Below are 25,193 nucleotides of genomic sequence, written 5' to 3' on the forward strand. Positions count from 1 at the left end.
TCATGTCAGTCTCACTACCAGGAGGTTTGCAGCTGGCTGACCCCAGTTAAATAATTTAAATTAATATGTTGCTTGAATACATGTCACTCACCTGGGAGAAGCTAAAGTGCTGGAGCAAGATTGGGAGGAAAAACTGCAAGGGAAATTAAGTGTAGCCTCCTATCTCATTTTTAAACAAAGGAAAAATATGCTTTTCTCTTGTATTGGCAAATGCTAGGTTAAGCAAGAGCTCACACAAAGTGACCAGCTCGGCTGTAAATCGTTTTGATACTTGGTACAATTTTTATTTTCAGGAATATGGTAGGCAGGGTGAACCTTTATGTTATTTCTTCCTTTTCCCATTTTCTTTATCTTCTCATGTCGCATACTGTCAAGAGCTGAGAGAATGAATAAGCTTCATTTGATGCATTTGCTCTGAAAGTCGTGGTTGGAAATGATTTGGGAATCCCAAATGCCTGTTACCAGTTTGATACTTGTGCATGGCAGCAAGTGAGAATGGAAAGTTACAGTGCAAGTAACCTGCAAGAAAACACACCAGTCCCTTGATGCACCAAATCACAATGAATCTTAATCTCAGTAAAATAAGCTTTTCCCTTCACCAGTGCAAAGAGTCTTCCGACAACTGATAATTAGGGGGGAGCAGAAAGAGAGAGATGGAGCAGGGGGAGATGAAGGACTGGATTGAAAGACAGTCAACAGAGATACAGGGAGAGGCAATTTTGGATTATGGGTAGCAATGTAAAAATGGGTGACTGGCGTTGATGGAGTTGGAATCTTGGGATGGCAGGAGAAAGTGACATCAGACTCTGCATCAAGGGAGATGGATACAGGTCTGGGAGCTGGGTGCTTGTGGAGAGAGGAAGACTTATGGAATGGCAGCTCAATTGGAGAGGTGTAAAATGAAATTTGTGTGAAGTTTTAAAGGTGATGGGCCGGAGAGAGAGAGAGAGAAAGTGGGGTTTGAAAGACCAGAATTTGGGAGACAGAGAGAGACTGCAGAATGGGACTGGAGCCTGGAGTCCAGAACAAGGAAGAGGGGAGATTGGGGCCATGGGATTGAAGCTTAGGGTTGATCTGGTGTTGGGTAATTGGGTAGTTGGGTAAAGAAGCTCCAGAGAGGGTGGCACAGTAGTTACCCCACTGCCTCATAGCACCAGGGACCCGGGTTTGATTCCAGCTTTGGGTAACAGTGCAAAGTTTGCATGTTCTCCCTGTGTTTGCATGGGTTTCCCCCAAGTGCTCTGGTTTCCTTCCACAGCGCAAAAATTGCCCCTTAGTGTCTGAAGGTGTGTAGATTATGTGAATTAGACACGGTAAACACGTGGGATTATGAGGATAGAGCAGGGAGGTGGGCCTGGGTCAGAAGTTATGTTGAAGAGTCGGTGCAAACTCAATGGGTGAGTAAATGAAGAGGCTTCATTTAAACCAAAGGGAAATAAATGTTTTGTTTTTATGTCAGAAATGTTAGCTTAAGCAAACGGTCATGTTAAAAAAGCAGCATCTCCATTATGATATCTAAATCAGGATTATTGTACACGTATGCACAACGTATAGAAAATAAAATTGGGGAGTTATGGATTACATTGTGAAAATATGTTGTGTCGGTAACAGTGACCTGGCTCAAGAAAGGGCAAGACTGGGTGTTAGATATTCCTGGGTACAAGATGTTCAGAAAAAGTATAAAGGAAAGGGGGTGGAGTTATTAGTTAAGGAGCAAATTGTAATGCTGAAGAAAGAGGGTGGCCCAGAGGATTCAAAGGTGAAATCAATTTTTTAAAAACAGAGTGCAATTACATTGCTCAATGCAGTCAATAGACTTTCAGCTCACAAGATGGAGAAGAACAAATCTGCAGGAGAATCACAGAGTGATGCACACCTGAATGGACACAGGGACTGTGGTAGTGTAAATGGCAGATGGGGGCAAAAGTTTATAGATTGTGTTCAGGTAAACTTTCTACAACGGTATGCATCCAGTCCAATAAGAAAGGATGCACCCAAAAGAAAAAATGCTGGAAAATCTCAGAAGGTCTGGCAGCATCTGTAAGGAAAGAAAAGAGCTCCTGTTTCGAGTCTAGATGACTCTTTGTCAAAGCTGGCAAAGGAATTTACATGTGGAGGAAGTTGGCATGGCTGAGGTATTAAATGAATACTTCGCATCTGTCTTTACCAAAGAGGTCGATGCTACCCAGGGCATGGTGACAGACAAGGAAATTCTGTACCTAGAAGTGTTCAAATTCGATAACGAGGAAATGTTGAATAGACTGTTGGTACTAAAAGTTGACAAGGCACCAGAATGGAAATTGCAGGGGCACTGGCCGTAATCTTCTAGCCTTCTCTGGGGAGGTACTGGAGAGCTGGCAAATTGCAAATGTTATGCCCTTGTTCAAAAAAGGTTGTTAGGTTAATCCCAAAAATACAGGCTAATTACAGCTGAACATAAGTATTGGGCAAACTTCTAGAAACAATTATTTGGGATAGAATTAGTAGTCACATGGAAAATGGTGGTTAATTAGGAAGAGCCAGCAGAGTGAGAGGAAACCTGTTTAACTAACTTGCTGGAGTTTTTTGAGGAGGTAACCAAAAGAGTCAATGAGGGTAATGCTGTTGATGTGATGTACATGGACTTTCAGAAGGCATTCAATATAGTGCCACACAGCATACTTTGAGAAAAGTTATAGCTCGTGGAATAAAAGGGACAGCAGCAGTATGGATACAAAATTGGCTGAATCAAAAGAAGCAGAGAGTATTGGTCAACAGAAATTTTTATATATAAAAAATATATGGCAGTTGATAAACTTTGACAATAAAATGAAAATAGATGACAGACACATTGGGCTCAATGTTATAAAAACATTTTTTGGCGCCGAACAAGTGGATATAGGAAAGAATGGGTTGGTTTCTTTGGTGAACTGCGAGCCACAATCTTATGGCACTCAGTGCAAAAGAAGTGCCAGGATGTGATTCTCTTCAGCAGAGGAGGGGTGGGTGTGGGGTGTGTGAAGCCTAATCTCACCGGGGAAGCCAGCTGCTGAGCTCTTGGGGCACAATTGGGGAGGTGCCCCAATCTCCCAGTGAATTGGGAGGCACTAAGTTTACACATTGTTTTGGAGAGTTGGCACAGACACGATGGGCCAATTAGCCACCTCCTGTGCTGCAACAAAAAAAATTATGAAACGAGGGAGACTGAGGAATTAGTTGAACATGGGACGAAACATTTCCTGCAGAAGCAGCAGCAATATTGAAAGTCAGAGAGGCAGAACCAGGCTGCTGACATAGAAGCTAGAATGGGGTAAGAATAAAATGTATCTGGAGGGAATGGAATTACAGGAGAGAGCTTTGGGAGCTGAATATCCCCCTCTTGCATTTTCATTTCTGTCAATCTATGATATTGAGTCAAAGCCCAGAAAGTGGTTTAGAAATATTGGTGCTGAGCCAAGTTCAGGAATATGTGACCTTTGTGAACATTGAGTCCACTGCTCTTTTGTGTAATCACTTTGAAATCAGTCTATTGATGTTAGCAACCAAGAAGCAAGTCACCAAAAAGGATGTAATCCTTTCTTGCATTTCATAATTCAAAATAAACAGTTTATGTGTAGGACCATTGTATTTTTGCTGCTTACATACTATTTTACTTGCAGTACTAAAAAGCTGCTCTAATTTGAGTGGATATGTTTATGTAACTTAAGTAACTGGCAAGTTGCTGTTCAGATATATGAACAATCAGCAGTTGATAGATTGAAATAAAATGAAAATAGAAGACAAACGCATCAGGTTTAATCTTACAAAAAGAATTCTCAGTGTCAAACAAGTGAGAATACTGGAGAGAATGGCATTGGTTTGTTTGGTGAGCTGCGAGCCACAATCATATAACAAATAAGAACATAAGAAGTAGGAGCAGGAGTAGGCCATCTAGCCCTTCGAGCCTGCCCCGCCATTCAATAAGATCATGGCTGACCTGAAGTGGCTCAGTTCCACTTTCCCGCATTCTCCCCATAACCGTTATTTCCCTTGTCTACCAAAAACCTATCTACCCGTGTCTTAAATATTTTTAGCGAGGTAGCTTCCACCACTTCAACGGGCAGAGAATTCCAGAGATTCACCACCCTTTGAGTGAAGAAGTCCCTCCTCAACTCCGTTCTAAACTGCTCCCCCCTTATCTTGAGGCTGTGTCCTCTAGTCCTGCTGTCCTTTCTGAGCGGAAAAATCTCTCTACCTCTACACTATCCATCCCCTTCATTATCTTATACATCTCTATAAGATCCACCCCCCCCCCCCCCCCCCCCCCCCGTCCTTCTAAACTCCAACGAGTGCAGACCCAGTCTATTTAGTCTCTCTTCATAGGCCAACCCCCTCATCTCCGGTATCAGCCTAGTGAACCTCCTCTGCACTCCCTCCAAGGCCAAAATATCCTTGCGCAAGTGCGGTGACCAAAACTGCACACAGTACTCCAGCTGTGGCCTCACCAGTGCCCTGTACAGTTGCAGCAAGACCGCCCTGCTTTTATATTCTATCCCCCTCGCTATAAAGGCCAGCATCCCATTCGCCTTCTTGATCACCTGCTGCACCTGCAGACTGGGTTTTTGCGACTCATGCACAAGGACCCCCAGGTCCCTCTGCACCGTAGCATGCTGCAGCTTTTCACCCTTTAAATAGTAATCCCTCCTACTATTATTCCTGCCAAAGTGGATAACCTCACACTTGCTAACGTTGTACTCCATCTGCCAGGTCCTCGCCCACTCGCTCAGCCTATCTAGATCCCTCTGCAGACTTTCCACACCCTCCGCACAATTTGCTTTTCCACTCATCTTTGTGTCATCAGCAAATTTCGTCACCCTACACTCAGCCCCCTCCTCCAGATTGTCTATATAAATGGTAAATAGCTGAGGCCCCAGCACCGATCCCTGTGGCACTCCACTAGTCACCAACCGCCAATCAGAATAGCACCCATTGATACCAACTCTCTGCCTCCTATTAGACAACCAATCCTCTGTCCACGCTAACACCTTACCCCCAACTCCATGCCCCCTAACCTTCTGAAGCAACCTTCTGTGCAAAAGAAGTGCCAGGGTGTGATTCTCTCCAGCTTGAGGTGTGTGAAGCCTGAACGCACAAGGGAAGCCAACTGCTGAGCTCTCAGCACTATTGAGGAGGCATCCCATTCTCCCAGTGAACTGGAAGGTCTCCTGCCCTCTCCCCCTCAACCCATCCCACAGATATTGAAATTCCACCCCCCCGCCCCCTCCACCTTATCAATCGCCCCCTGTGCCAGATGTCCCCTGAAACCTCTCACTGTCACTGATCACTCCCCACCCTGGTGTCGCCTGCCCCCCCTCCTCCCACCGCTCCACCAACATCACCACCCCAATGCCAATCATTTCTGTCTACACAGTTCCCCCTTTCCCTCATCGATCACCCTCATCTGCAGAGATCCCTCCCTCCCTCAAACATCTGCAAAATTCCCCCTCCCCACTCAGCTCATCTTGCGTGGATCAGCTGGCAGGGTTATTCACAGATATCTTCAATCTTTCTTTGCAACAATCTGAGGTCCCTATCTGCTTCAAGAAGACGACCATCATCCCAGTACCTAAGAAAAACCAAACAGCGTGCCTTAATGACGATCCACTGGTGGCTCTGACATCCATCATTATGGAGTGCTTCGAAAAACTAGTCATGGCACGAATCAATTCCAGCCTCCTGGACTACTTGGATCCACTACAGTTTGCCTACTGCCACAACAGGTCCACAGCAGATGTCATCTCTCTGGCCCTGTACTCAAGCCTGGAATACATAGAGAACAAAGACATCTATGTTCAACTCCTATTTATTGACTGACTATAGCTCAGCCTTCAACATCATTATTCCCATTAAACTCATCTCCAAGCTCCATGGCCTGGGCCTCAGCACCTCCCTCTGCAACTGGACCCTGAACTTTCTAACTCACAGACCTCAATCAGTAAGAATAGGTGACAACACCTCCTCCATGATTATCCTCAACATCGGTGCCCCACAAGGCTGTGTTCTTAGCCCTCTACTATACTCCTTATACACCAATGACTGTGTGGCCAAGTTCCCCTCCAATTCGATTTTCAAGTTTGCTGATGACACCACCATAGTGGGTCGGATCTGTCACAATGATGAGACAGAGTACAGGAATGAGATAGAGAATCTGGTGAATGGCAACAATAATCTCTCCCTCAGTGTCATTTAAATGAAGATTTATCATCGACTTCAGGAAACGAAAAGAACATGCCTCAGTCTACGTCAATGGGGACGAAGTAGAAAGGGTTGAGAGCTTCAAGTTTTTAGGTGTCCAGATCACCAACAATCTGTCCTGGTGTCCCCATGCCGACACTATAGTTAAGAAAGCACACCAAAGCCTCTACTTCCTCAGAAGACTAAGGAAATTTGGCATGTTAACTACAACTCTTACCAACTTTTACAGATGCACTGTAGAAAGCATTCTTCCTGGCTGTATCACAGCTTGATATAGCTCCTGCTCTGCCCAAAACCACAAGGAACTACAAAAGTGAATGTAGCCCAATTCATCACTCAAACCAGTTTCCCATCCATTAACTCTGTCTACACTTCCCACTGCCTTGACAAAGCAGCCAGCGTAATTACGAACCCCATGCACCCCGGACATTCTCTCTTCTACCTTCTTCTGTTGGGAAAAAGATACAGAAGTCTGAGGTCACGTACCAACCAACTCAAGAACAGCTTCTTCCCTGCTGCTGTCAGACTTTTGAATGGACTTACCTTGCATTAAGTTGATCTTTCTCTACGCCCTAGCTATGACTGTAACACTACATTCTGCACTCTCTCATTTCCTTCTATGAACGGTATGCTTTATCTGTATAGTGCAGAAGAAACAATACTTTTCACTATATGCTAATATATGTGACAATAATAAATCAAATCAAATCAAACCAAAGGCTTCTGGAGAGTAAAAGATTCTAAATGTGAACCAACTAGTATTATTAACACTCACTGGAATCTGACCAATGGTTTTGGCAGGGAACATTGTATTTCTCCAAAGATGTGTGGGTTGTATTGATTGGCCATGGTACATTGACCCATAATGTCAGGTGGACTAGCAGGGTAAATACGAGGGGTTAAGGGGATAGGGATGGGTGTATTGTGGTCAATGCAGATAGGCCAAATTGTCTCCTTCTGCACTATTGGTATTTTATGATTCTCTTTCTTATGGCCCAACAAGAAAGTCATAATAGCCTTCCCAGTGAAATGAAATAAAAATAGAGGAGTTAAATTATTTATTTTGATAATTATACTAAAAGTGTGAATGAGTAGTGGTGGAATCTAGATTTAAAGTAGTAATTGACTGTTCATCTATGTTCAACCTCTATTGACAATCCTGCCTCTTCAAAACAGATGATAATTTTTATCATTTTAAAAAAATGTTTTTTTTTACAGTAACTTCTTTGCAGTATTAATGTAAGCCTACTTGTGACTGATAAATTAACTTTAATTTTAATTTTGTTGAGGCCTTGGAAAGGAAGTTCTGTAGTTAAATTCAAAATCACTTTAGTCCGGATCAGACCTGAAATTAGTAACATTGCAATTTGCAGGAAAACTTGAAATATTCCTAAATGCCTTGAGAGACGCCAAAGTTCATTGGTCTGGTCTGCTGGTCAGAAATAGGGTGAAGCACATTCACTGAGGGCAAAAACTTGCTAAGATTGTTGCTCAAAAGAGAAAGAAAGTTTAAGAAGGTTACGTTTCCCACTCGTTGTAACAGAAAATAATAAGAATCAATATAAATTTTCTTGCCACTGTGGAGGGCATCAAGCAGAGTACTCAGCAGTGAACACAATTCTGCTGTTCCATTAGCTAAACTGTAGGTTAGGAAATAAGATTTTCCATCCACTTAACCTATTTAATGCTTTCAAAGCAAGCAGCCAGCAGTGGCAGTGAGAGGCTGAAGATGCCTGAAAATATAAATTTCAGACCCAGATATAGAAACATGGAAAACCTACAGCCCAGTACAGGCCCTTCAGCCCACAGAGTTGTGCCGAATATGTGTCCCTACCTTAGAGATTACTAGGCTTACCTATAACCCTCTATCTTACTAAGTTCCATGTACTTATCTAGAAGTCTCTTAAAAGTGTCGTTTTGGAATCCATGAATGTACTGTGTTCAGAGAGTTCATCAGAAAATTACAGGCCTGCAATTCCCAGTTTTCAGATGGTATCATTGAATGCTCATGGCACGGGAGGTAGTTTTCCAGCTTAGGTGTATATTTATAACTAGTCTTGAACTCATGGCCAAACATTATCTTTCACATTCTAATATTTATTTTAAAATTTCAATATATAAATTGTGATTGACACAAATTCACTGCTGACTTTTCTAGCACTCATAGTTCAGTGTACCCAATTATGAAAGGAAGTGTCTGCATCCTCTGATAAAAGATTTTGAATCCAGCCCCATTAAATCTGATTAGATATTCTCAGTTTCTGAGCTAGTTGTTTGTTTTTATACACAAATTGACAAATTGATAACAGTGGAAAAATATCTTTGGGAGGGTTCATTTAAGTTCAGTGGCTGCCTATGATTCAAACACTAAAGTCAAAGAATGCCTTCTGCAAATATTATGCAAATCATATTTCATAGTGGGAAAATCTGAATTTCATCTAATACAGTTTGCCAACACAGTGAATGAACAGCATGGAATGCTTGTATACTGATGATTGTTAAAGGGATCAAGTACCTCCTGTATAAAACCCCTTGCACACACTTTTGATGCTAGAGAATGGCACATTATTACTGCTAACTGTGCCTCAGGGGTTTAATGCATGATGTTAAAGACCATAAATCAGCAAAAAAAACGTGTTTGCTTTACCTCTTGCTTGCTCATCGTTCTTATTTGCACAGCTTGAATATTAGCTGCACTATAGCAGTGATATAAATCAAAGAAACTTGCAAGAATTAACACTGACAACCCTATAATTTGAATATTTCCTATAAAACTAATAAGTTGAAAGAACTCAAAGTGAAAGATGCTTGTATTTTGCTTAATATACATTTTGATGCATGTTATAAAACTACCTTAGTAATGTCTATAAGCCTAATGTAATACCATTTGAACAATTTGTTCAGTGGGTTCAATAATTTAACAAAAAAAAACTCATATTGGCCTAGGACTTATATTCCAGTAACTGTACATGTATAGTTAAATACTAAAATCAGGAATGTGCTGTTTGAGTTACAGGATTGCTCCATACATTTCACTCTAATAACAATATCTCAGTAAGAGATTCAGCAGTGACAGTGTGCAAAGTTGTGGTGCCAACATGATAGATACACAATAAACTTAAGAAAAAAATTAGGGATAGCACCTTCCAATATAATAACATTTATAATGGTGTGATAAGTCTCAATTGCTGTGAAACAGCCTCTCTGGCATTGAAAATCAGGTTTAACACGAATGGAGTGCTTTTGCTTCATATCATAATTATTGTTGGAGATTTTTAGAAAATTAAATGCATTTTTAAGAAACTCATTCTTTTATCTCTCTTAAACCAATCTTTCCTTCCCAAGAGCAAACATACAGCCAAATATAAGAACATATTGATGAAAGGAAAGCTGGACAATCGCATGAGACAGTTGTTCAAATGAAAAAGGTGCAAGGTTTATTTTACTGAATCATATATCCCATAAGACAGAATTACCAAATTTCCAACCTGTTAATCTTCAGTACAATTGCTGAAAGGTTGTCAAGGGTCCATAGCTTTTGCAGTATCCAGTGTTTCAACCATTCCTTCATATCATGTGGAGTGAATCAAATTAGTTGAGGACTGGTATGTAATGCTGAGAATCTCAGAAGGAGACTGAGATGGAACTCCTACTCAGCATTTTTGATGTGCTAGCCTCCTGCATCATTAAGAATGGAGATATTTGAGGAGCCTCCACCTCCAGTTGATCAATTATCCACCACCATTCCCAATAAGAAGTAACTGGGATGCAAAGCTTTCATCTGACGTGTTAATTCTGGGATTGCCAAGCTCTGTCTATCACATGATGCTTCCACTGTTTGGTATGCAAGCAGTCCTGTGTTGTAGCTTCATCAGCCTGCCACCACATATTTTTGTATGCTTTGTGCCACCCTGGCATGCCCTCCTGCATTCTTCATTGAACTAGATTGATATCCCGGCTTGATGATATCATTGAGTTGGGGATTTGCTGAGCCATGGGAATGAAGATTGTTCTGATCCAGCTATAGTGAACAAGTAGTGAAATGATTACAAATTAGGATGATGTGTGGCTTGCAGGTGCACAGTTAGTAGTGGTTCCGTGTGTCTGTTGCCCTTGTTTTCCAAGGTGTTTGAGGCCATTGTTGAAGTGTTTTTGAAGACTTGTTGCTGTGCTGTATTTTGTAGTTGGAACAGACTGCTACCACTGTGTGTTGGTGATGGTAAAGTATGTTGGTGAAGTTTGTGAAGTTTAAGGTAGTGGATTGGGTGCAAATCAAATGGGCAGCTTTACCCTGAATGGGTCAATTGTCTTGGAACTGTGCCAATCCAGGTGAGACCTGACTTGTGCCTTGTAGATGACAAACAGCCTTTGGGGACTCAGGACACATCACCACAGAATTCACAACCTCTGACCTGCTCTTGTAGGCAACTATATGGCTGGTCCAATTCAGCTTCTGGTCAGTGATGACCTCACAACATATTGACAGTGGGAGAATCTAATGATGGTAATGCTATTGAACATCAAAGGGCAATGTCCAGATTCTCTCTCGTTAGAAATGGTCATTGCCTAGCATGTATTTTGGCTCAACTGTTTCTTTCTACCTATCTGCCCAAGCCTGAATGTTATCCAGGTCTTAATGCCTGTGGACATGGACTGCTTCAGTTTCTGAGGAGAGACGAGCAGTGCTGAACATTGTGTATTCATCAGTGCACATCCTCACTTGTGACCTTGTTTTGGAGAGAAGGTCATTGCTACTGCAGTTGCAGATGTTTGGACTGAGGACATGACCCTGAATAATTCCTGCAGTGAAATCGTGGGCTAAGGTGATTGGCCTCCAAAAACTACAGTTATCTTCCTTTGTTCTAGTATGATGTTAACAGAGTTTCTTCTCTTCCTGTCCCCCCCAGCCCTGTTTTCCTCACCACCGAACCCCTTCTGATTCTGTAGACTTCAGTTTTCCTAGGATTCCTTTGTTCAAACTGTCCTGATGTCAGGGCAGTCACTTTCACCTCACCTTTGGAATTGAGTTTTTTTGTCCATGTTTGCACCAAGGCTGTAATGAGATCAGGGGCTGAATGATCCTCGCAGAGCCCAAACTGAGTATCAGTGAGCAGGTTTTTGCTGATGAGTGTTGATTGGCTGGCAGTTTCATCAGTCCCATGAGCACCAATAGCCATTAGTGGGTGCTTTTGAGATTATAGGAGGAGGGGATCCCTGAAAACAGGTAAGTCCAGAATGGTGGGAAGGAGGATTTGAGTAGGTCAAGAAGGAGACTGAGGAGGTTGGGCTTAAAGTTGCGTGAATAGGAAGAAAGGGTTTTCATATTCCTTATCTTAGAGGTGCCTCCACTATTTGGCAAAAGGCAGCCCTAAAAGATAAAAATCCCCACTTCCATCCCGTCCTCTAAAGAGGTCATTTAAAAAAAGTGCTGACCCAACTGCCGTGCCAAATAACCAGACTAACTGACCCATAATTATCCATTTAAATAAGGCCAATGAACTACCAATTTTGGCACCCCCTGAATTGTGGGATGAATTCGGGGGTGGGTGGAAAGGTGGTAGGGTGAGCAGCTTCCCTATTTTAATTGCTCCCCACCACAAACACAGCTGGTGGCGGGGGGGGGCATGTGAAATGCTCCCCAAGTCTTCAGTACTATAGCCAGGATCTTGTCAGCTGTATAGCCTTTGCTGCATTCAGTGCATTCTGCTATTTCTTGATATCATGTGGAGTCGCATCTGTGATGCTGGGCATTTCATTAGGAGGTGAGATTGGTCATCCAATTGGCCCTTCAGGTTGAAGCTGGTTTTCTACTCTTTAACCCTGCCTTTTGCTCTAATCTGCTGGACTCCCCCATCATTGAGGATGAGGACATTTGCAAAGCCTTCTACACCAGTTAATTGTTTTAATTGTCCACCAATGTTCAGAACTGGATGTGAAAGGACTTTTGATCATTGGCTTCAGGATTATTTAACTTTGCAGCATACTGTTTCCTCTGTTAGCATGCTTAAAGTCCTGTGCAACTTCAGGTTGGCATTTCATTTCTCTAGATATGTTTACTATTGCTCCAGGCATGTTTTCCTAAACTCCTCCTTGAATCAGAGTTGTCCTGGCTTGATGGTGATGATAGAAAGATGAATATGCCAAGCCATAAATTGTTACAACTGCATTATCTTCAACAAGGAAAATACATTGTTCTGGATTAAGATTGTGGTGCTAATCCGATTAATATGTGAAATATTTAATATGAATTCTGATTGGCAATATAAATATTATAGTTGGCTTTTTCCGATCAAAAATCAAATGGCCAATAAATTAAGATAGTTTGAAAAACATAAAATTAGTTTTGTAATTTAAATATTAATCCAGTAGATGTTCCTAATCTATTAAGAAGTGTGTCCATGATGCATTTTGGTTAAAAGCTGATGAGTACTCATTCCTTTAATGTTTGTTTAAAAATTTAATAGCTTTCAGCAGCTTAGAAATCTGCTATTGAAGTACTTAGGGTTGAGGATTTTGTGTATAAAGTTTATATTAGCTAATATTTGATGTTGTACTTTAGGTTGGGCAGCAGGTGGTGTTAGTCTTCAGACTACTTCCCAATCAACAGAACAACTTAATGGGTTGATTGAGAACATTAGTAAGAATCAATTTAAAGGTAATCATACCATTTGTCCTTTCATTAAAAAAGTGCCATGCAAAATTACAATTTTGTCTGTAACCTACACTGTGAAATGCTCAATGTGAATGTTATTGCTAATTTATAAAATACAGGCCATGTTTATTTTATCCCTATGTTCATGCTGAACACCCAGAGTAAAGACAGTAGTCTGATTTAGTGAATGGGTGTCCCCACACAGGCAAGTATTCATTCAGGATGACAAGCTGCTACAACATCTAATTTCTTCTTTGGTTATTTACTTTCAGTAACAGCTTGCATTTATAAAGCACAGTAAAGTGTCAAACGGGACACCATTAAACAAAATTTGATATTGAACCACATAAGGAGAAATTTAAACAGCATAAAGCAGCAGAGAGAGAAGCAGAGATGTTTAAAGAGGGAATTCCAGACCTTAAAACCTCGATAGCTGAATACATAATAACCAATGATGGGGGAAAAGAAGTAGGGGGTTTGCAAGAGGACAACAGTTTTCAGAGGGGTCTGGGCTAGAGATGGTTGTGGAGCCAAAGAGGGGCACGACCACAGAGGAATCTGAACACTAGGATGGAAATTTTAAAATTGAGACATTGTTCACTTGGAAATCAATGTACATCAGTGAACACAAAGTGATAGGTGAACTTAAATGTGGAAGCAATGATGGGAGTTTTGTACGCAAGTATGAGAGGCACGAGGGAGGCATCACAGCTAAATCTTTTGAACTTGTTAAAAATCATGTGTATAACACATTTCCTTTATTCTTCCCATTTTCTTCCTGTCATATTTCAGTGTATCTTCTGATTTACTGCAAGAAACTCCATAAGAAATGAACTGATACATAATCACAAAATTCACTTGGCTGGCAGAGATGCAAGCAGTGACTCAACAGCCATGTCCAGTGATACCGAAACCCAGAACTTAGTGTATTTCATGTTTTGTGTGGAGTCTGTTTGGTAATGAGAATGCGCCTGTCATTTATTACAATAATAATTGTCATTTATGAAACATGAGTACAAAATATAAGTATAATGCAAGATAGTGTATATCCTGAATCTGTCCTTCTGGGGACATCATCCTTTTATCATCAGTCAATCAATCATGAATCAAATGGGTGACAGTTGAGTTTGTATATACATATAGGCAAAAGCTGTGCACGACCTAGTCTATCGCATAATGCAGTTGCTGTTTTGTCTTGTAATTTATTGTAATTTAATGTAACTTAATGTAACAAGTTATTTCTTGTATTTACAGCTGCTCAGAAAAACCCAACTGACCTGTCTACATGGTTTAACCTTTTTGCTGACTTGGACCCACTGTCAAACCCAGATGCTATTGGACGAACTGACAAACAGCATGAACTACTCAATGCATAACGCATACCTAAATAACCATTGTCTGTAATCATGACTATAATATTGTAATCTTTAGTAAATCTATTGATGGTTGAGTACTAGAGCCTAATTTTCTAATATATCTGTCAGAGAAAACTGCTGAGAAAATGTTTAATCATTTTTATCAGCATAGAAGATGAATACCTGTTTAAAAATTTAAATCTGTAAGCTTTAATGTCTCGTTGCCAAACAATAGAGTAAAGAGAATAGTTAAAAGTATTTTTGTCCAATTAAGCATACTTTGTCCGTTTTATTTTCTACAACAGCAAGCCTGCTAAGTTTCTCAAGAATGTTGACAAGTTCTAGGGTGATTCAGCCAATTAACCTCGCTTTTTTTTCTTGGAGCCCTTTTCTTCCACATTCTTCCTTATTCACCCTCAGCCTGCAAAGAGAATTTTGTTATTATTGATGGGGCTCGGGTAGAAATGATGCTGTCACTTTTAGAAACTTGTACCATTATGTCTCCATCTTTGACAATTAATCTTCTCCCACTGCATTGCATATTGCATCTGAAGTGTATCTTAATTCACTGGCAGTGGTTAAAAACTGCCTTGTTAGTTACATGTTTTCCTTGATGTAACTCAGGAACTAGATGGTTCAGTTCTACATATTACACATTGGCAGCACTTATCCTTATAGCACCAGTTTCAGCATCAATATCATACATGTAAGTACTGACACCAATAGAAATTCAGCATGCTTTTCATCACTTGCTACAGGAACATGTAACACCGTTGCTGATTTCCCTAAAAATCGATCAATTTCTCAGAGCCACAGGGTGAAGATGTCCCTAAATTCAGCTTCAAACTTAAAACTTCAAAAGGACATAGACAAGTTGGTGAACTGAGCAGACAGATGGTAGATGAAATGAAATGCAAAGAATTGGTACTAATTTATTTTGGAAGAAAGTACATTGGTAGACAGTAAAAAAAAATAGAGGGTACAACTCTAAAGAGGATACAGGAGCAGATGAACCTGAGTGTGTGTGTGCATAAGTCATTGAAGGTGGCAGGACAGTTGAGAGAGAGTGGTTGATAAAGCATTTGGCATCCTGGGTTTAATTATTAGGGACATTGAGTACAAGAACAAGGAGGTTATATTGAACTTGTATTAGATACTGGATTAGCCTCAGCAGGAGAATTGTGTCCAGCCCTGGGTACCACATTTAAGGAAAGAGGATGCTTAAAAGATTCTTGAGAATGGTTCCTGGGAGGAGGAACTTAAGTTATTAAGATGGATTGGAGAATTTCTGACTGCTTTCCTTGGAAGATTTGATTGATGTTTTCAAAATTATGAGGGGTCTGGACAGAGTAGGGGGGAAGAAAATGTTCCCACTCATGAAAGGATTGTGAATGAAAGAGCACATACTTAAAGTAATTAGTAAATGAAGCAATAGTAACATGAGGAAAACTTTATCATACAGCAAATGATTAGCGTCTGGAACGCACCACCAGAGTATCGTGTAGGCAGGTTCAATTGAAGCATTCATTTAGACTGTTACCTGAAAAGAATTAATGTGCAGGGTTACAGTGAGAAGGCAGGAGAATGAGTTATTCATTTGGGTAATCAGTGCAGACTTGATGAGGTAAAGGGCTTTCCTTTATGCCATAACCAATTTTGTGTTTCTGCCTCACAGTGCCAGGGACCTGGGTTCAATTCCAACCTTGGGTGAGTGTGTGGAGCTGCATGTTCTCCTTGTGTCTGCATGGGTTTCATTCCACAGTTCAAAGAGGCACAGATTAGGTGGATTGGCCATACTAAATTGCCCCCTAGTGTCCCATGACATGTGGGTTAGTTGGATTAGCAGCGCAAATACGTTGGATAACCAGGATAGGACAGGAGGTGCGCCTGGTGAGATACGAGATGGGCTAAATGGCCTCCTTCTGCACTGTAGGGATTCTGAGTGCTATGTATATATTCAGCAGCATTTCCTATTTCCAAACCTTTCTCTGATCCAGCAATGATATTAGAGTCATAGAGATCTACAGCATGGAAACAGGCCCTTCGGCCCAACTTGGCCATTCCGCCCTTATTTTTTTTAAAACCCCTAAGCTAATCCCAATTGCCTGTATTTGGCCCATATTCCTCTATACCCATTGTACCCATATAACTATCTAAATGCTTTTTAAAAGATAAAATTTTACCTGCCTCTACTACCACCTCTGGCAGCTTGTTCCAGACACTCACCATCCTCTGTGTGAAAAAAAATTGCCCCTTTGAACACTTTTGTATCGCTCCCTTCTCACCTTAAACCTATGCCTTCTAGTTTTAGACTTCCCTACTGAGTAAGTCCTGCCCTGGTTCAATCTACCAAAATACATTATTATTGATACCTTTTCCAGAATGGGGAAGTGGGAGGATATGGGGCAGAAACTTATCTGCCCAGGGTTAGCACTGCTGCCTCATAGTACTAGGCTCAATTCCCGACTTGGGTCACTGTCTGTGCAGAGTCGGCATGAGTTTCCTCCAGTAGCCCTGGCTTCCTCCCACAGTTGAAAAGATGCACTGGTTGGATGCATTGGCCATACTAAATTCTTCTTCAGTATATCCGAACAGTTGCTGGAATGTGTCAAGTAGAGGATTTTCACAATAACTTCATTGCGGTGTTAACGTAAGCCTACCCATGACAATAATAAAATAACTAGAAAGAAAGATGCAAGGGAAAAACAGTATGAATTACAGGTTATAATCTGCAGCTAGTCAGTGCCTGCAATACTGGTATTGTAATATTGATGTCAATGACTTTGCAAGCATCCCAACGAACTGCTGAAAGATGTATTTATCCCCTTGCATGTGTAAATCAATGATTTAGCAACTGGTTTAGATCCACCCCACCCCTCACTGAAATGGCTCAGCAATGGAATCTTCACCAGCCCATGCGGTAACCAACAAAACACAAGTATTAATTTTTGCTCCACCTCACTCCTCTTGGGACTTATTTTTGGCCACTGGAAGAGAGACAAATAGCCAGATATCCCTCCTCCTCCTCCTTCAGGGACCATGCCGTAAAAGGATGTTGGATTGATCCAAGATTATGCTTGGCAAAGTGACTTGGCCTGTCACCTGCTCCTTTGTGCCAGAAATGAAGTTAATATTCCAAATATGTTCTCCAATATGTTTTACCAGTTAAGCCTAACTTGTTTTCACCTTTAGCATGCGATTGGGCCACTGTTCACTAGCTGGTTCCATTTTGGAATTTGATACTGATCCAAATAAATTGAGGAAAAAAATTACAACCAACTAACTTTGCTACTTCTTTTAGTGTGAAAGATTAGTGATACACATTTTAGCATGGGTCTGACATTGGTATCACATAGGACAGGTCTTAGACTTGTTATTCACACTGTAACTTGTATTGTCATTGTACCTACCTGTGAGAATTATACAGCTCAGAATGAAGCCAATCAGTCTGTGATGATAATGCTACCTCTTTCAAAGAGCTATCCAGTTAGCCCCACACTCCTGCATTTTCGTCAGAGCACTGTATTTTTTTTTTCCCCTTATCCAATTCTTTTTTGAATATTACCACTTCATCTGCTTCCACTATTCTTTCATGCAGGCCTGAATTTTAGAGAACTAAAGTTTAGACTTTCTGCTCATTGCCAGCTACTTTATCCCCTTCCAGCACTTGCCTAGACAGCAAAAGGTAGGCCTGGCATAATTAAATGGGGAGAGAAGGAATGCTGTGTAAATGGAAATTCCTTCTAGCACCCTAGCTCGGCTTTAAGATTTTTTTTTAAAGAAACACTTTTATTAAATTGCTACTGAAGACTGAGCAGGTGAGGTGGATTGAGCTTCAAGTCATTTCCAACCAATTTCTGAGTGATCATCAAACAGCTATTTAACTTCCCCCAGTTACAAACTGTTGGCCTTGATGATAACATTATCCCAATTTCCAGTTGAGTATATTTCAAACTATCTTGGGGTGCAGGCACTCAAATTTATCTTGTTCTCATTTTGTGTCTATAAAAAGGGGTGTAATTAGATCCAATTTCTACCTCTATAGGTATTATTCAAAACAAAAAGAAATAATTTCCAACTTTGTTTAACAATGTGATTTTTGTTGTACAATATCAAAACATATTCACAAAATTCAACTAACTTTATGAAAGCCAATGCTGATGAGGTTTTTTGCAGTATTTTAATTAACTCATTCTATATGTAGAAACAGTTACATTTTATAAAATATTTCATAAATTGAGGTAGCTATGTGTTTGAGTTGAAGAACTGATGATTATTGAAAAGTTTTTGTCTTAGAGTTTAGAATCATGGCTCAATAGGAACCTATGTCAGTCTTTGACGAAACTTTTAAAGAGATCAATGATTATCCTTAAAATTTTAAGCCAACATTGTTTTCCAAAGCAAGCATTTGAAACTAAGAAGTGATTCAGATGGAAGAATACTGGTCATATCTTTAGTAAAAATAAAACATGTGGGGACTTCACCCAGTAGTCTTATGTAAGTCTGTTTTTGATTGCCATTGAGAGCCAGTTTGTTAGGTATGTTCAAGAGGAACATGGCCCTTATGGCTAAAGGAATCAAGGGGTATAGAGCAAAAGCAGGAGTGGAATACTGAAAGTGCATAATGAGTCATGATCATGTTGAATGGCGGTGCATGCTCGAAGGGCCAAATGGCCTACTCCTGCACCTATTTTCTGTTTTTATGAGGGCCTCTCAACCTAGATGATGAATGCTCGCAACTATTCAGTCACTGGAGCATCAAAACTAAGTTAGGTACATATCAACAATTGTTGATAATTCAGAGTATCTTTCTCCTCCTTAGCTCCAGCAACATAGGCCAATTGTAGCACTCTTACCAGCAACCTGACTGAAACCAGCTAACAGCAACAAACTGTCTTGCTGGTCTGAAAAGTTCTGCACCAACCCACAGGATTTTTGAAAATCTTTAAATGTTTTGGTGTATAGCTGTTAAATTATACAAACCTGCCTTCCTTTGATAATTGGATATAATTTTAACAAGTGTACAGAATAATAATTATCTAGTAATTCAAGTGCAACTTGCAATTTAATAGTTTAAGCTTGTCATTGACAGCAACCAGTTCTATTCTACTGAAGAGCTGGCTGCTCTTTGCTGGTACAAATCTGATAAGCTTTAAAGCCTGTAATGACAATGAGTGAAAAGGTATGAATGTTTAAGATGCTGATATTGAGTGAGTATTTATTTTCCTTTGGCAAAAACATTTAGCTTGCTTTAGAGTTTAATTCAGCCATTAAAGTAGCAAAGAAAATAGTTTGATGCCAGTGTTTTAAGCTTTGGTATGGTAATACCATACTAATTTCTGATATTTATTGTTTGTTTCCAAGGAGTAAACATTATGAATTTCTAGTGACATTTTCTTTAAGCCTTAAATGCAATTTTTTGACCATTTTATTACTAATTAATGAATATTGTTTAATTAAGGCAAGCTTTCACAAAATGGTGGCTCAGATTTGGTTAGCATGGAAACAATACAAAATGTTAACAGTTGATCATTTATGTATGGTTTTATTTTCCATTTGATATTTAGCTCATTATTCAAATTATAAAATTTAGAAGTTACATATAGAATAGCAAAGCAGCCAAAGCAGATTAGAAAATGCCACTAATAATATCCTAAACAAAAATGTATTAACTTGATGCCAATAATGAGATGTATTTAAAGAAAATCAAGAAAAAAATCATAGAGACAGTAATTAAAAAGTCACTTCTTAATTGGGTGACTTTGTTTGAAATTGGAATTCTTCCTGTGGTTTTGTTTTGACTTACTGAAAATAAAATGTGAATTCAGAAAAAAAAATTCTTCCATTATTTTATCAGATTCTTCTATAACAGAGCTCAATGAATGAATGGTCATTGCAGTAATGTGAATGACTCCGCTCTCTAGTCCAGTAACTTGTATTGCCACATTTGGTGCTAAACTCATTGACTAATGAAAGCTTGGATCCTCATATGGAGTAACACTTAGCAACAAATGATTTTATAAATGCAAACTTTTGGTAAGGAGCCGTAGCTAGTGGTAGTGTATCTCAAAATGACAACTGTTTTCTGCCTTTTTTATTCCTTGTGCAACAATTCTGGGAGCGACCACTTACTCCCCACATCACTTGGTATAATTACAGATGCTAAGTTGGCCAGTTTGTCCCTGGAGGCAAAAACTGAGACCTAATGGACATCCATAATGCATCTTCCTTTCAGTGCAGAAACACTTGGGATCATCAGGTAAGCAGTATAAAGGGGTACCCAACATATTTTGTATGAGCAATAAAGGTTGCAAAGACTAAGACTGCAATATGTCCCAATTGTTCTTTTGATGCAATGCAAACTATATCCATATCAAACTTCATATTGATACCTCACTATAGAAACTCTAATTCCTGTCACCAATTTTTCTATCCCAACAGCATTAAATGCCTCCCTCTCCTATGATTCAATCTGTTCTTCCACAAGAGACTCAGCAGCCTCAAGTAGAGGAATATCCTCAATGGCGTGACCGTCGTCAGCAGTATATACCATCTTTTATGATGTGGCTGAACTGTTTGACAAAGCATACTACCAAAGGAAGCAAGGGGAAGAATAGGTGCTAAAAGTAACCAAAGACGTACAATTAATCATGCACATAAAAAAAACAAAAAGTCCATTTGAGGGTAGCATATGGGAAAGGGTGAGGTCAACCTCCTGTCATGGATAGCAAACACAGTCTCATGTAGCCCCTATGCTTTGTAGTTTTTAAGACATGAGACTGTGAAAAATCTTTTATTTCTTCATTAATCAAAACATGTTCAGTATTAGGTCAGATTTCAACTTAAAATGACCATAAGCATGGTGATTGCATTTAATAAATGATCTTCATGCAGGATTATGTAGAATTGCATGAGACTGTCACCATGTTAATAGAATGGCATTTCTATTGCTTAGAAAATAATTGGTATTTTGTAATGTCATTGATGTGAACCATTAAGATATTCTATTTCACATCTATTTGACTGAAGTACAAACAAATCCTAGCATTTGCAAAACATTCTAAAAGATTACTGAACACTTTGATATCAAAGGTGTATAAATACCCAACAATCAAGTTATGATATTAGAAAATACGTAAGGGTTCCCAAAATTAAGATTTATATTTTTAAACTCTATCATCATTCTGTAACAGTGCTCGATCAAAGACTACCCATCACAGTGCATTATTTTATTTGGATTGTTGCGTAAAATCAGCAAAAGAGATAGTGGCACAGTGGTTAGCACTGCTGCCTCAGCTCCAAGGATCGGGGTTCAATTCCCAGCTTGGATCAGTGTGTGCACGTTCTCCCCGAGTCTGTGTGTGTTTCCTCCAGGTGCTCTGGTTTCCTCCCACAATGCAAAAATGTGCAGGTTAGATAATCAGCTATGCTTAATTGTTCCTTAGGGTCCCCGGATGCGTAGACTAGAAGGATTAACAGAGCAAATATGTGGGGTTAGGGCTTGGGTAGGATTGTTGTCAATGCAGACATGGTAGGCCAAATGGCCGCCTTCTGCACTGTAGAGATTCTATGATTACCTGTCTAATGAGGAAATACACAGTTGACAGATCACTTGACTAATAGCTTGCCATCAATGTTCACCATTAACATTGGTGAGTATACCTACATCACATGGACTGCAGTATTTCAAAGTCACTTCTGAGACAATGAATACTGGCCTAGTCCGTGATGCCCACAACCCATGAAAGAATTTTTAAAAACCCTCAGTGTTATAAGGAAGCAAGTTCCAGGATTTTGATCCAGCAAAAGTGAAGGAACAGTGACATAGTTCCAAGTCAGCATAGCTTGGAGAGGAGCTTGCAGGTGATGGTGTTCCCACCTATCTTCTGCCCTTGGCCTTCAAGGTGGCAAAGGTTGAGAGTTTGGAGGGTGCTGTCAAAGAGCTTTGGTGAGTTGTTGTAGTGCATTTTGTATTTTGATACACTACAGCCAATGTGCACAGTTTCTATCTTGCAGCAACTGAACTTCAGGAGTTTGCACGAGTGAAATAACACAGAAATCCAGAAGTTACTGTCAGTGAACCCATGCTCCAGCTTCCCCTGGATTGCACTTCCCAATCGTTGAATTGACAAAAACCTCCATTTGAGCTTAATTTTACAGTAAAAAGAACTTTAAAAAAGATACACCTTAAACTTCCAAGTTTGCAGTATGAAAATACTTCAATGTGATTAGCTGTTTGTTGATACTGGTGTCAGTTACGCAGCACAGTAAGAAGTCTCTCAACACCAGGTTTAAGAACCTGTCCAACACCAGTTTTAAACTGCTGTTAAGAAACATACCAAAGCTCATTGACAACAGCTTTCTTAAAGAGAGCAATAGCCAGAGTTCTTTCCTCACCAAAGTGTAACAATATATCAAGACAGGAATTCTCAACTTCTCTGTTTTCAAGACACTGCCTACTGTTATAAAAATTCATAAAGAACATAAGAAATGGGAGCAGGAGTAGGACATCCAGGCCCACCATTCAATAAGATCATGGCTGATCTGAAGTGGATCAGTTCCACTTTCCCGCTTTCTCCCCATAACCCTTAATTCCCTTGTCTATCACAAACCTATCTACCCGTGACTTAAATATATTTAGCGAGGTAGCCTCCAACACTTCAACGGGCAGAGAATTCCAGAGATTCACCGCCTTTTGAGTGAATCTAAACTGCACCCCCACTTATCTTGAGGCTGTGTCCTCCAGTCCTGCTATCCTTTCTAAGCAGGAAGAATCTCTCTACCGCTACCCTATCCATCCCCTTCATTATCTTATACGTCTCTATAAGATTCCCCCCTTCATCCTTCTAAACTCCAACGAGTACAGACCCAGTCTATTTAGTGTCTCTTCATAGGCCAACCCCCTCATCTCCAGTATCAGCCTAGTTATGCAAGTGCGGCGACCAAAACTGCACACACTACTCCAGCTGCGGCCTCACCAGTACCCTGTACAGTTACAGCAGGACTGCTCTACTTTTATATTCTAGCCCCCCTCGCTATAAAGGCCAACATTCCATTCGCCTTCTTGATCACCTGCTGCACCTGCAGACTGGGTTTTTGCAACTCGTGCACAAGGACTCCCAGTTCCCTTTGCACTGTAGCATGCTGCACTTTTCACCTTTTAAATAATAATCCCTCCTACTATTATTTCTGCCAAAGTGGATAACCTCACACTTGCTAACATTATACTCCATCTGCCAGGTCCTCGCCCACTCGCTCAGCCTATCCAGATCTCTCTGCAGACTTTCCACACCCTCCACGCAATTTGCTTTTCCACTCTTCGTGTCATCAGCAAATTTCATCACCCTATCCTCAGCCCCCTCCTCCAGATCATCTATATAAATGGTAAACAGTTGAGGCCCCAGCATTGATCCCTGCGGTACACCACGAGTCACCAACTGCCAACCAAAATAGCACCCATTGATACCAACGCCATGGACTACTTAACAATTGTTTTAAGATTGGCTCCTATCACATGAAACCAGCAGTAAATTTAAACACATCAAAATCTAACAGAAATGGTCATTACAGTACAGAAGTGGTTGTTGCCCCTTAACCATGTCAGTTCTCTGTGGAGCAATCCACTTAATCCCATTCCTGTAACTCTACAAGCTTAGTTCCTTTAAGTGCCGATTTCCTTCTGATATATCTTGCTCTCATCATCCTCCAAAGAGGATTTATCTTCAAATCCCCCCTGCACCTTTTTCCTAAAACCTTAAACACATGTACTCTAGTCTTTACAACAACAGCTTTTCTTTACCCGTCATAAACTTGTACACCTCTATTAAGTGGCCGCTTTATCTCCATAAATCAAAGGAAAGGAACCCCAGCTTTTCAGCCTCAACTTCATAACTAAATTCCCTCACCCATGGAACCATTCTGGCAAATCGCCACTGCACATCTTAAGATCATCTTATATCCTTCTAAAATTGTGGCAGCCAGACTTTTGGATACAACTACCCCAGTTTCGTACTCGCTACCTCTATTGTTGAAGCTCTAAGGGGAGCCCATGTACTTTGTTAACCACTCTTTCAATATGTCCTGTTATCAAAGATCAATGCACATGAATCCCAAGATCCTGTTTTCTATACACAGTCTTAGAATTGTGCCAGTAAATCTATAATGCCTCTGCCTATCCCGTCTGCCAAAATGCATCACCCCACAATTATCTGTATTAAATTCCAAGTGTCACTTCTCTACACATGCTGCTTCTGTATCCCTATCTTATAGCTGTCAATTTGTATTAGATGAATCACCATATACAATGTACATCTAAGCTCTGGGCCTATACAAAAAAAACACTTAACTGGCAGAGCCATCTGCACCTTTTGTGACTGATAGACTAGATCTGGGTCCCAGGGCCAAGTGTTCTTGGTAGATGCTTGATCAGCTACATGTGCCTTGCCTCATTCTGCCCTCTACAAGCAGTGGTCAGTACATAATAGCAAAATGTGAAGCCATCCCGCAGGCAATGCACGGGATTCACGTATGCGTTCCCACCACAAAAATGTCTTCCAGCGCCAGATTTCCGGTGGCACCTAGGATTCAAATTCTAATTTTAATATAATTTAAATGCTATTAGCAGGCCTGGTACTGAAGTTTCTGGGCCTGCTAGTATCCCCCCACCCCTCAACCATTGGCTAGGGGTGGTTCACTCCACTGCAGGATTACTATAGCTCCCTGCTTTTGGGGACCGAACAGCCCGACCCCACTGGAATTAAGAGGCGTGCAATCAGGCCCTCCAGGAAGTCAGGTGGCAGGGGGTGGTACCCTGAGCATTGGCACCAGGGCAGTGCCAACCTCTGCCCCTGCCCAAGGAACAAAGGGGCACCTTGGCACTGTTCATCAGGCATAGGGCAGTGCCATAGTGACAGGGTCTAGGGCAGATTGATGGGGGTGGGAGTCCTGCTGCCACTCTGCATAAGAATTAGTGG

General features: G+C 40.6%; 1 protein-coding gene across 2 annotated transcripts in view; it reads left to right on the forward strand.

Annotated features, from left to right (window-relative positions):
- ica1 (islet cell autoantigen 1) overlaps positions 1–20,018 on the forward strand; it is a 154,472-nt gene extending 134,454 nt beyond the window's left edge. For both annotated transcript variants that reach the window (XM_080207581.1, XM_080207590.1), the window contains 2 exons: positions 12,773–12,868; positions 14,120–20,018. In XM_080207581.1, coding sequence (XP_080063707.1) covers positions 12,773–12,868; positions 14,120–14,241 — 218 coding nt within the window. In that variant the 3' untranslated portion in view covers positions 14,242–20,018. The remainder of the gene's footprint in view (positions 1–12,772; positions 12,869–14,119) is intronic.
- Positions 20,019–25,193: the final 5,175 nt, after the last annotated feature.

The sequence above is a fragment of the Carcharhinus amblyrhynchos genome, chromosome 2, assembly GCF_965287045.1.
Source record: "Carcharhinus amblyrhynchos chromosome 2, sCarAmb.v2.hapA, whole genome shotgun sequence".
Classification (NCBI taxonomy): domain Eukaryota; kingdom Metazoa; phylum Chordata; class Chondrichthyes; order Carcharhiniformes; family Carcharhinidae; genus Carcharhinus; species Carcharhinus amblyrhynchos.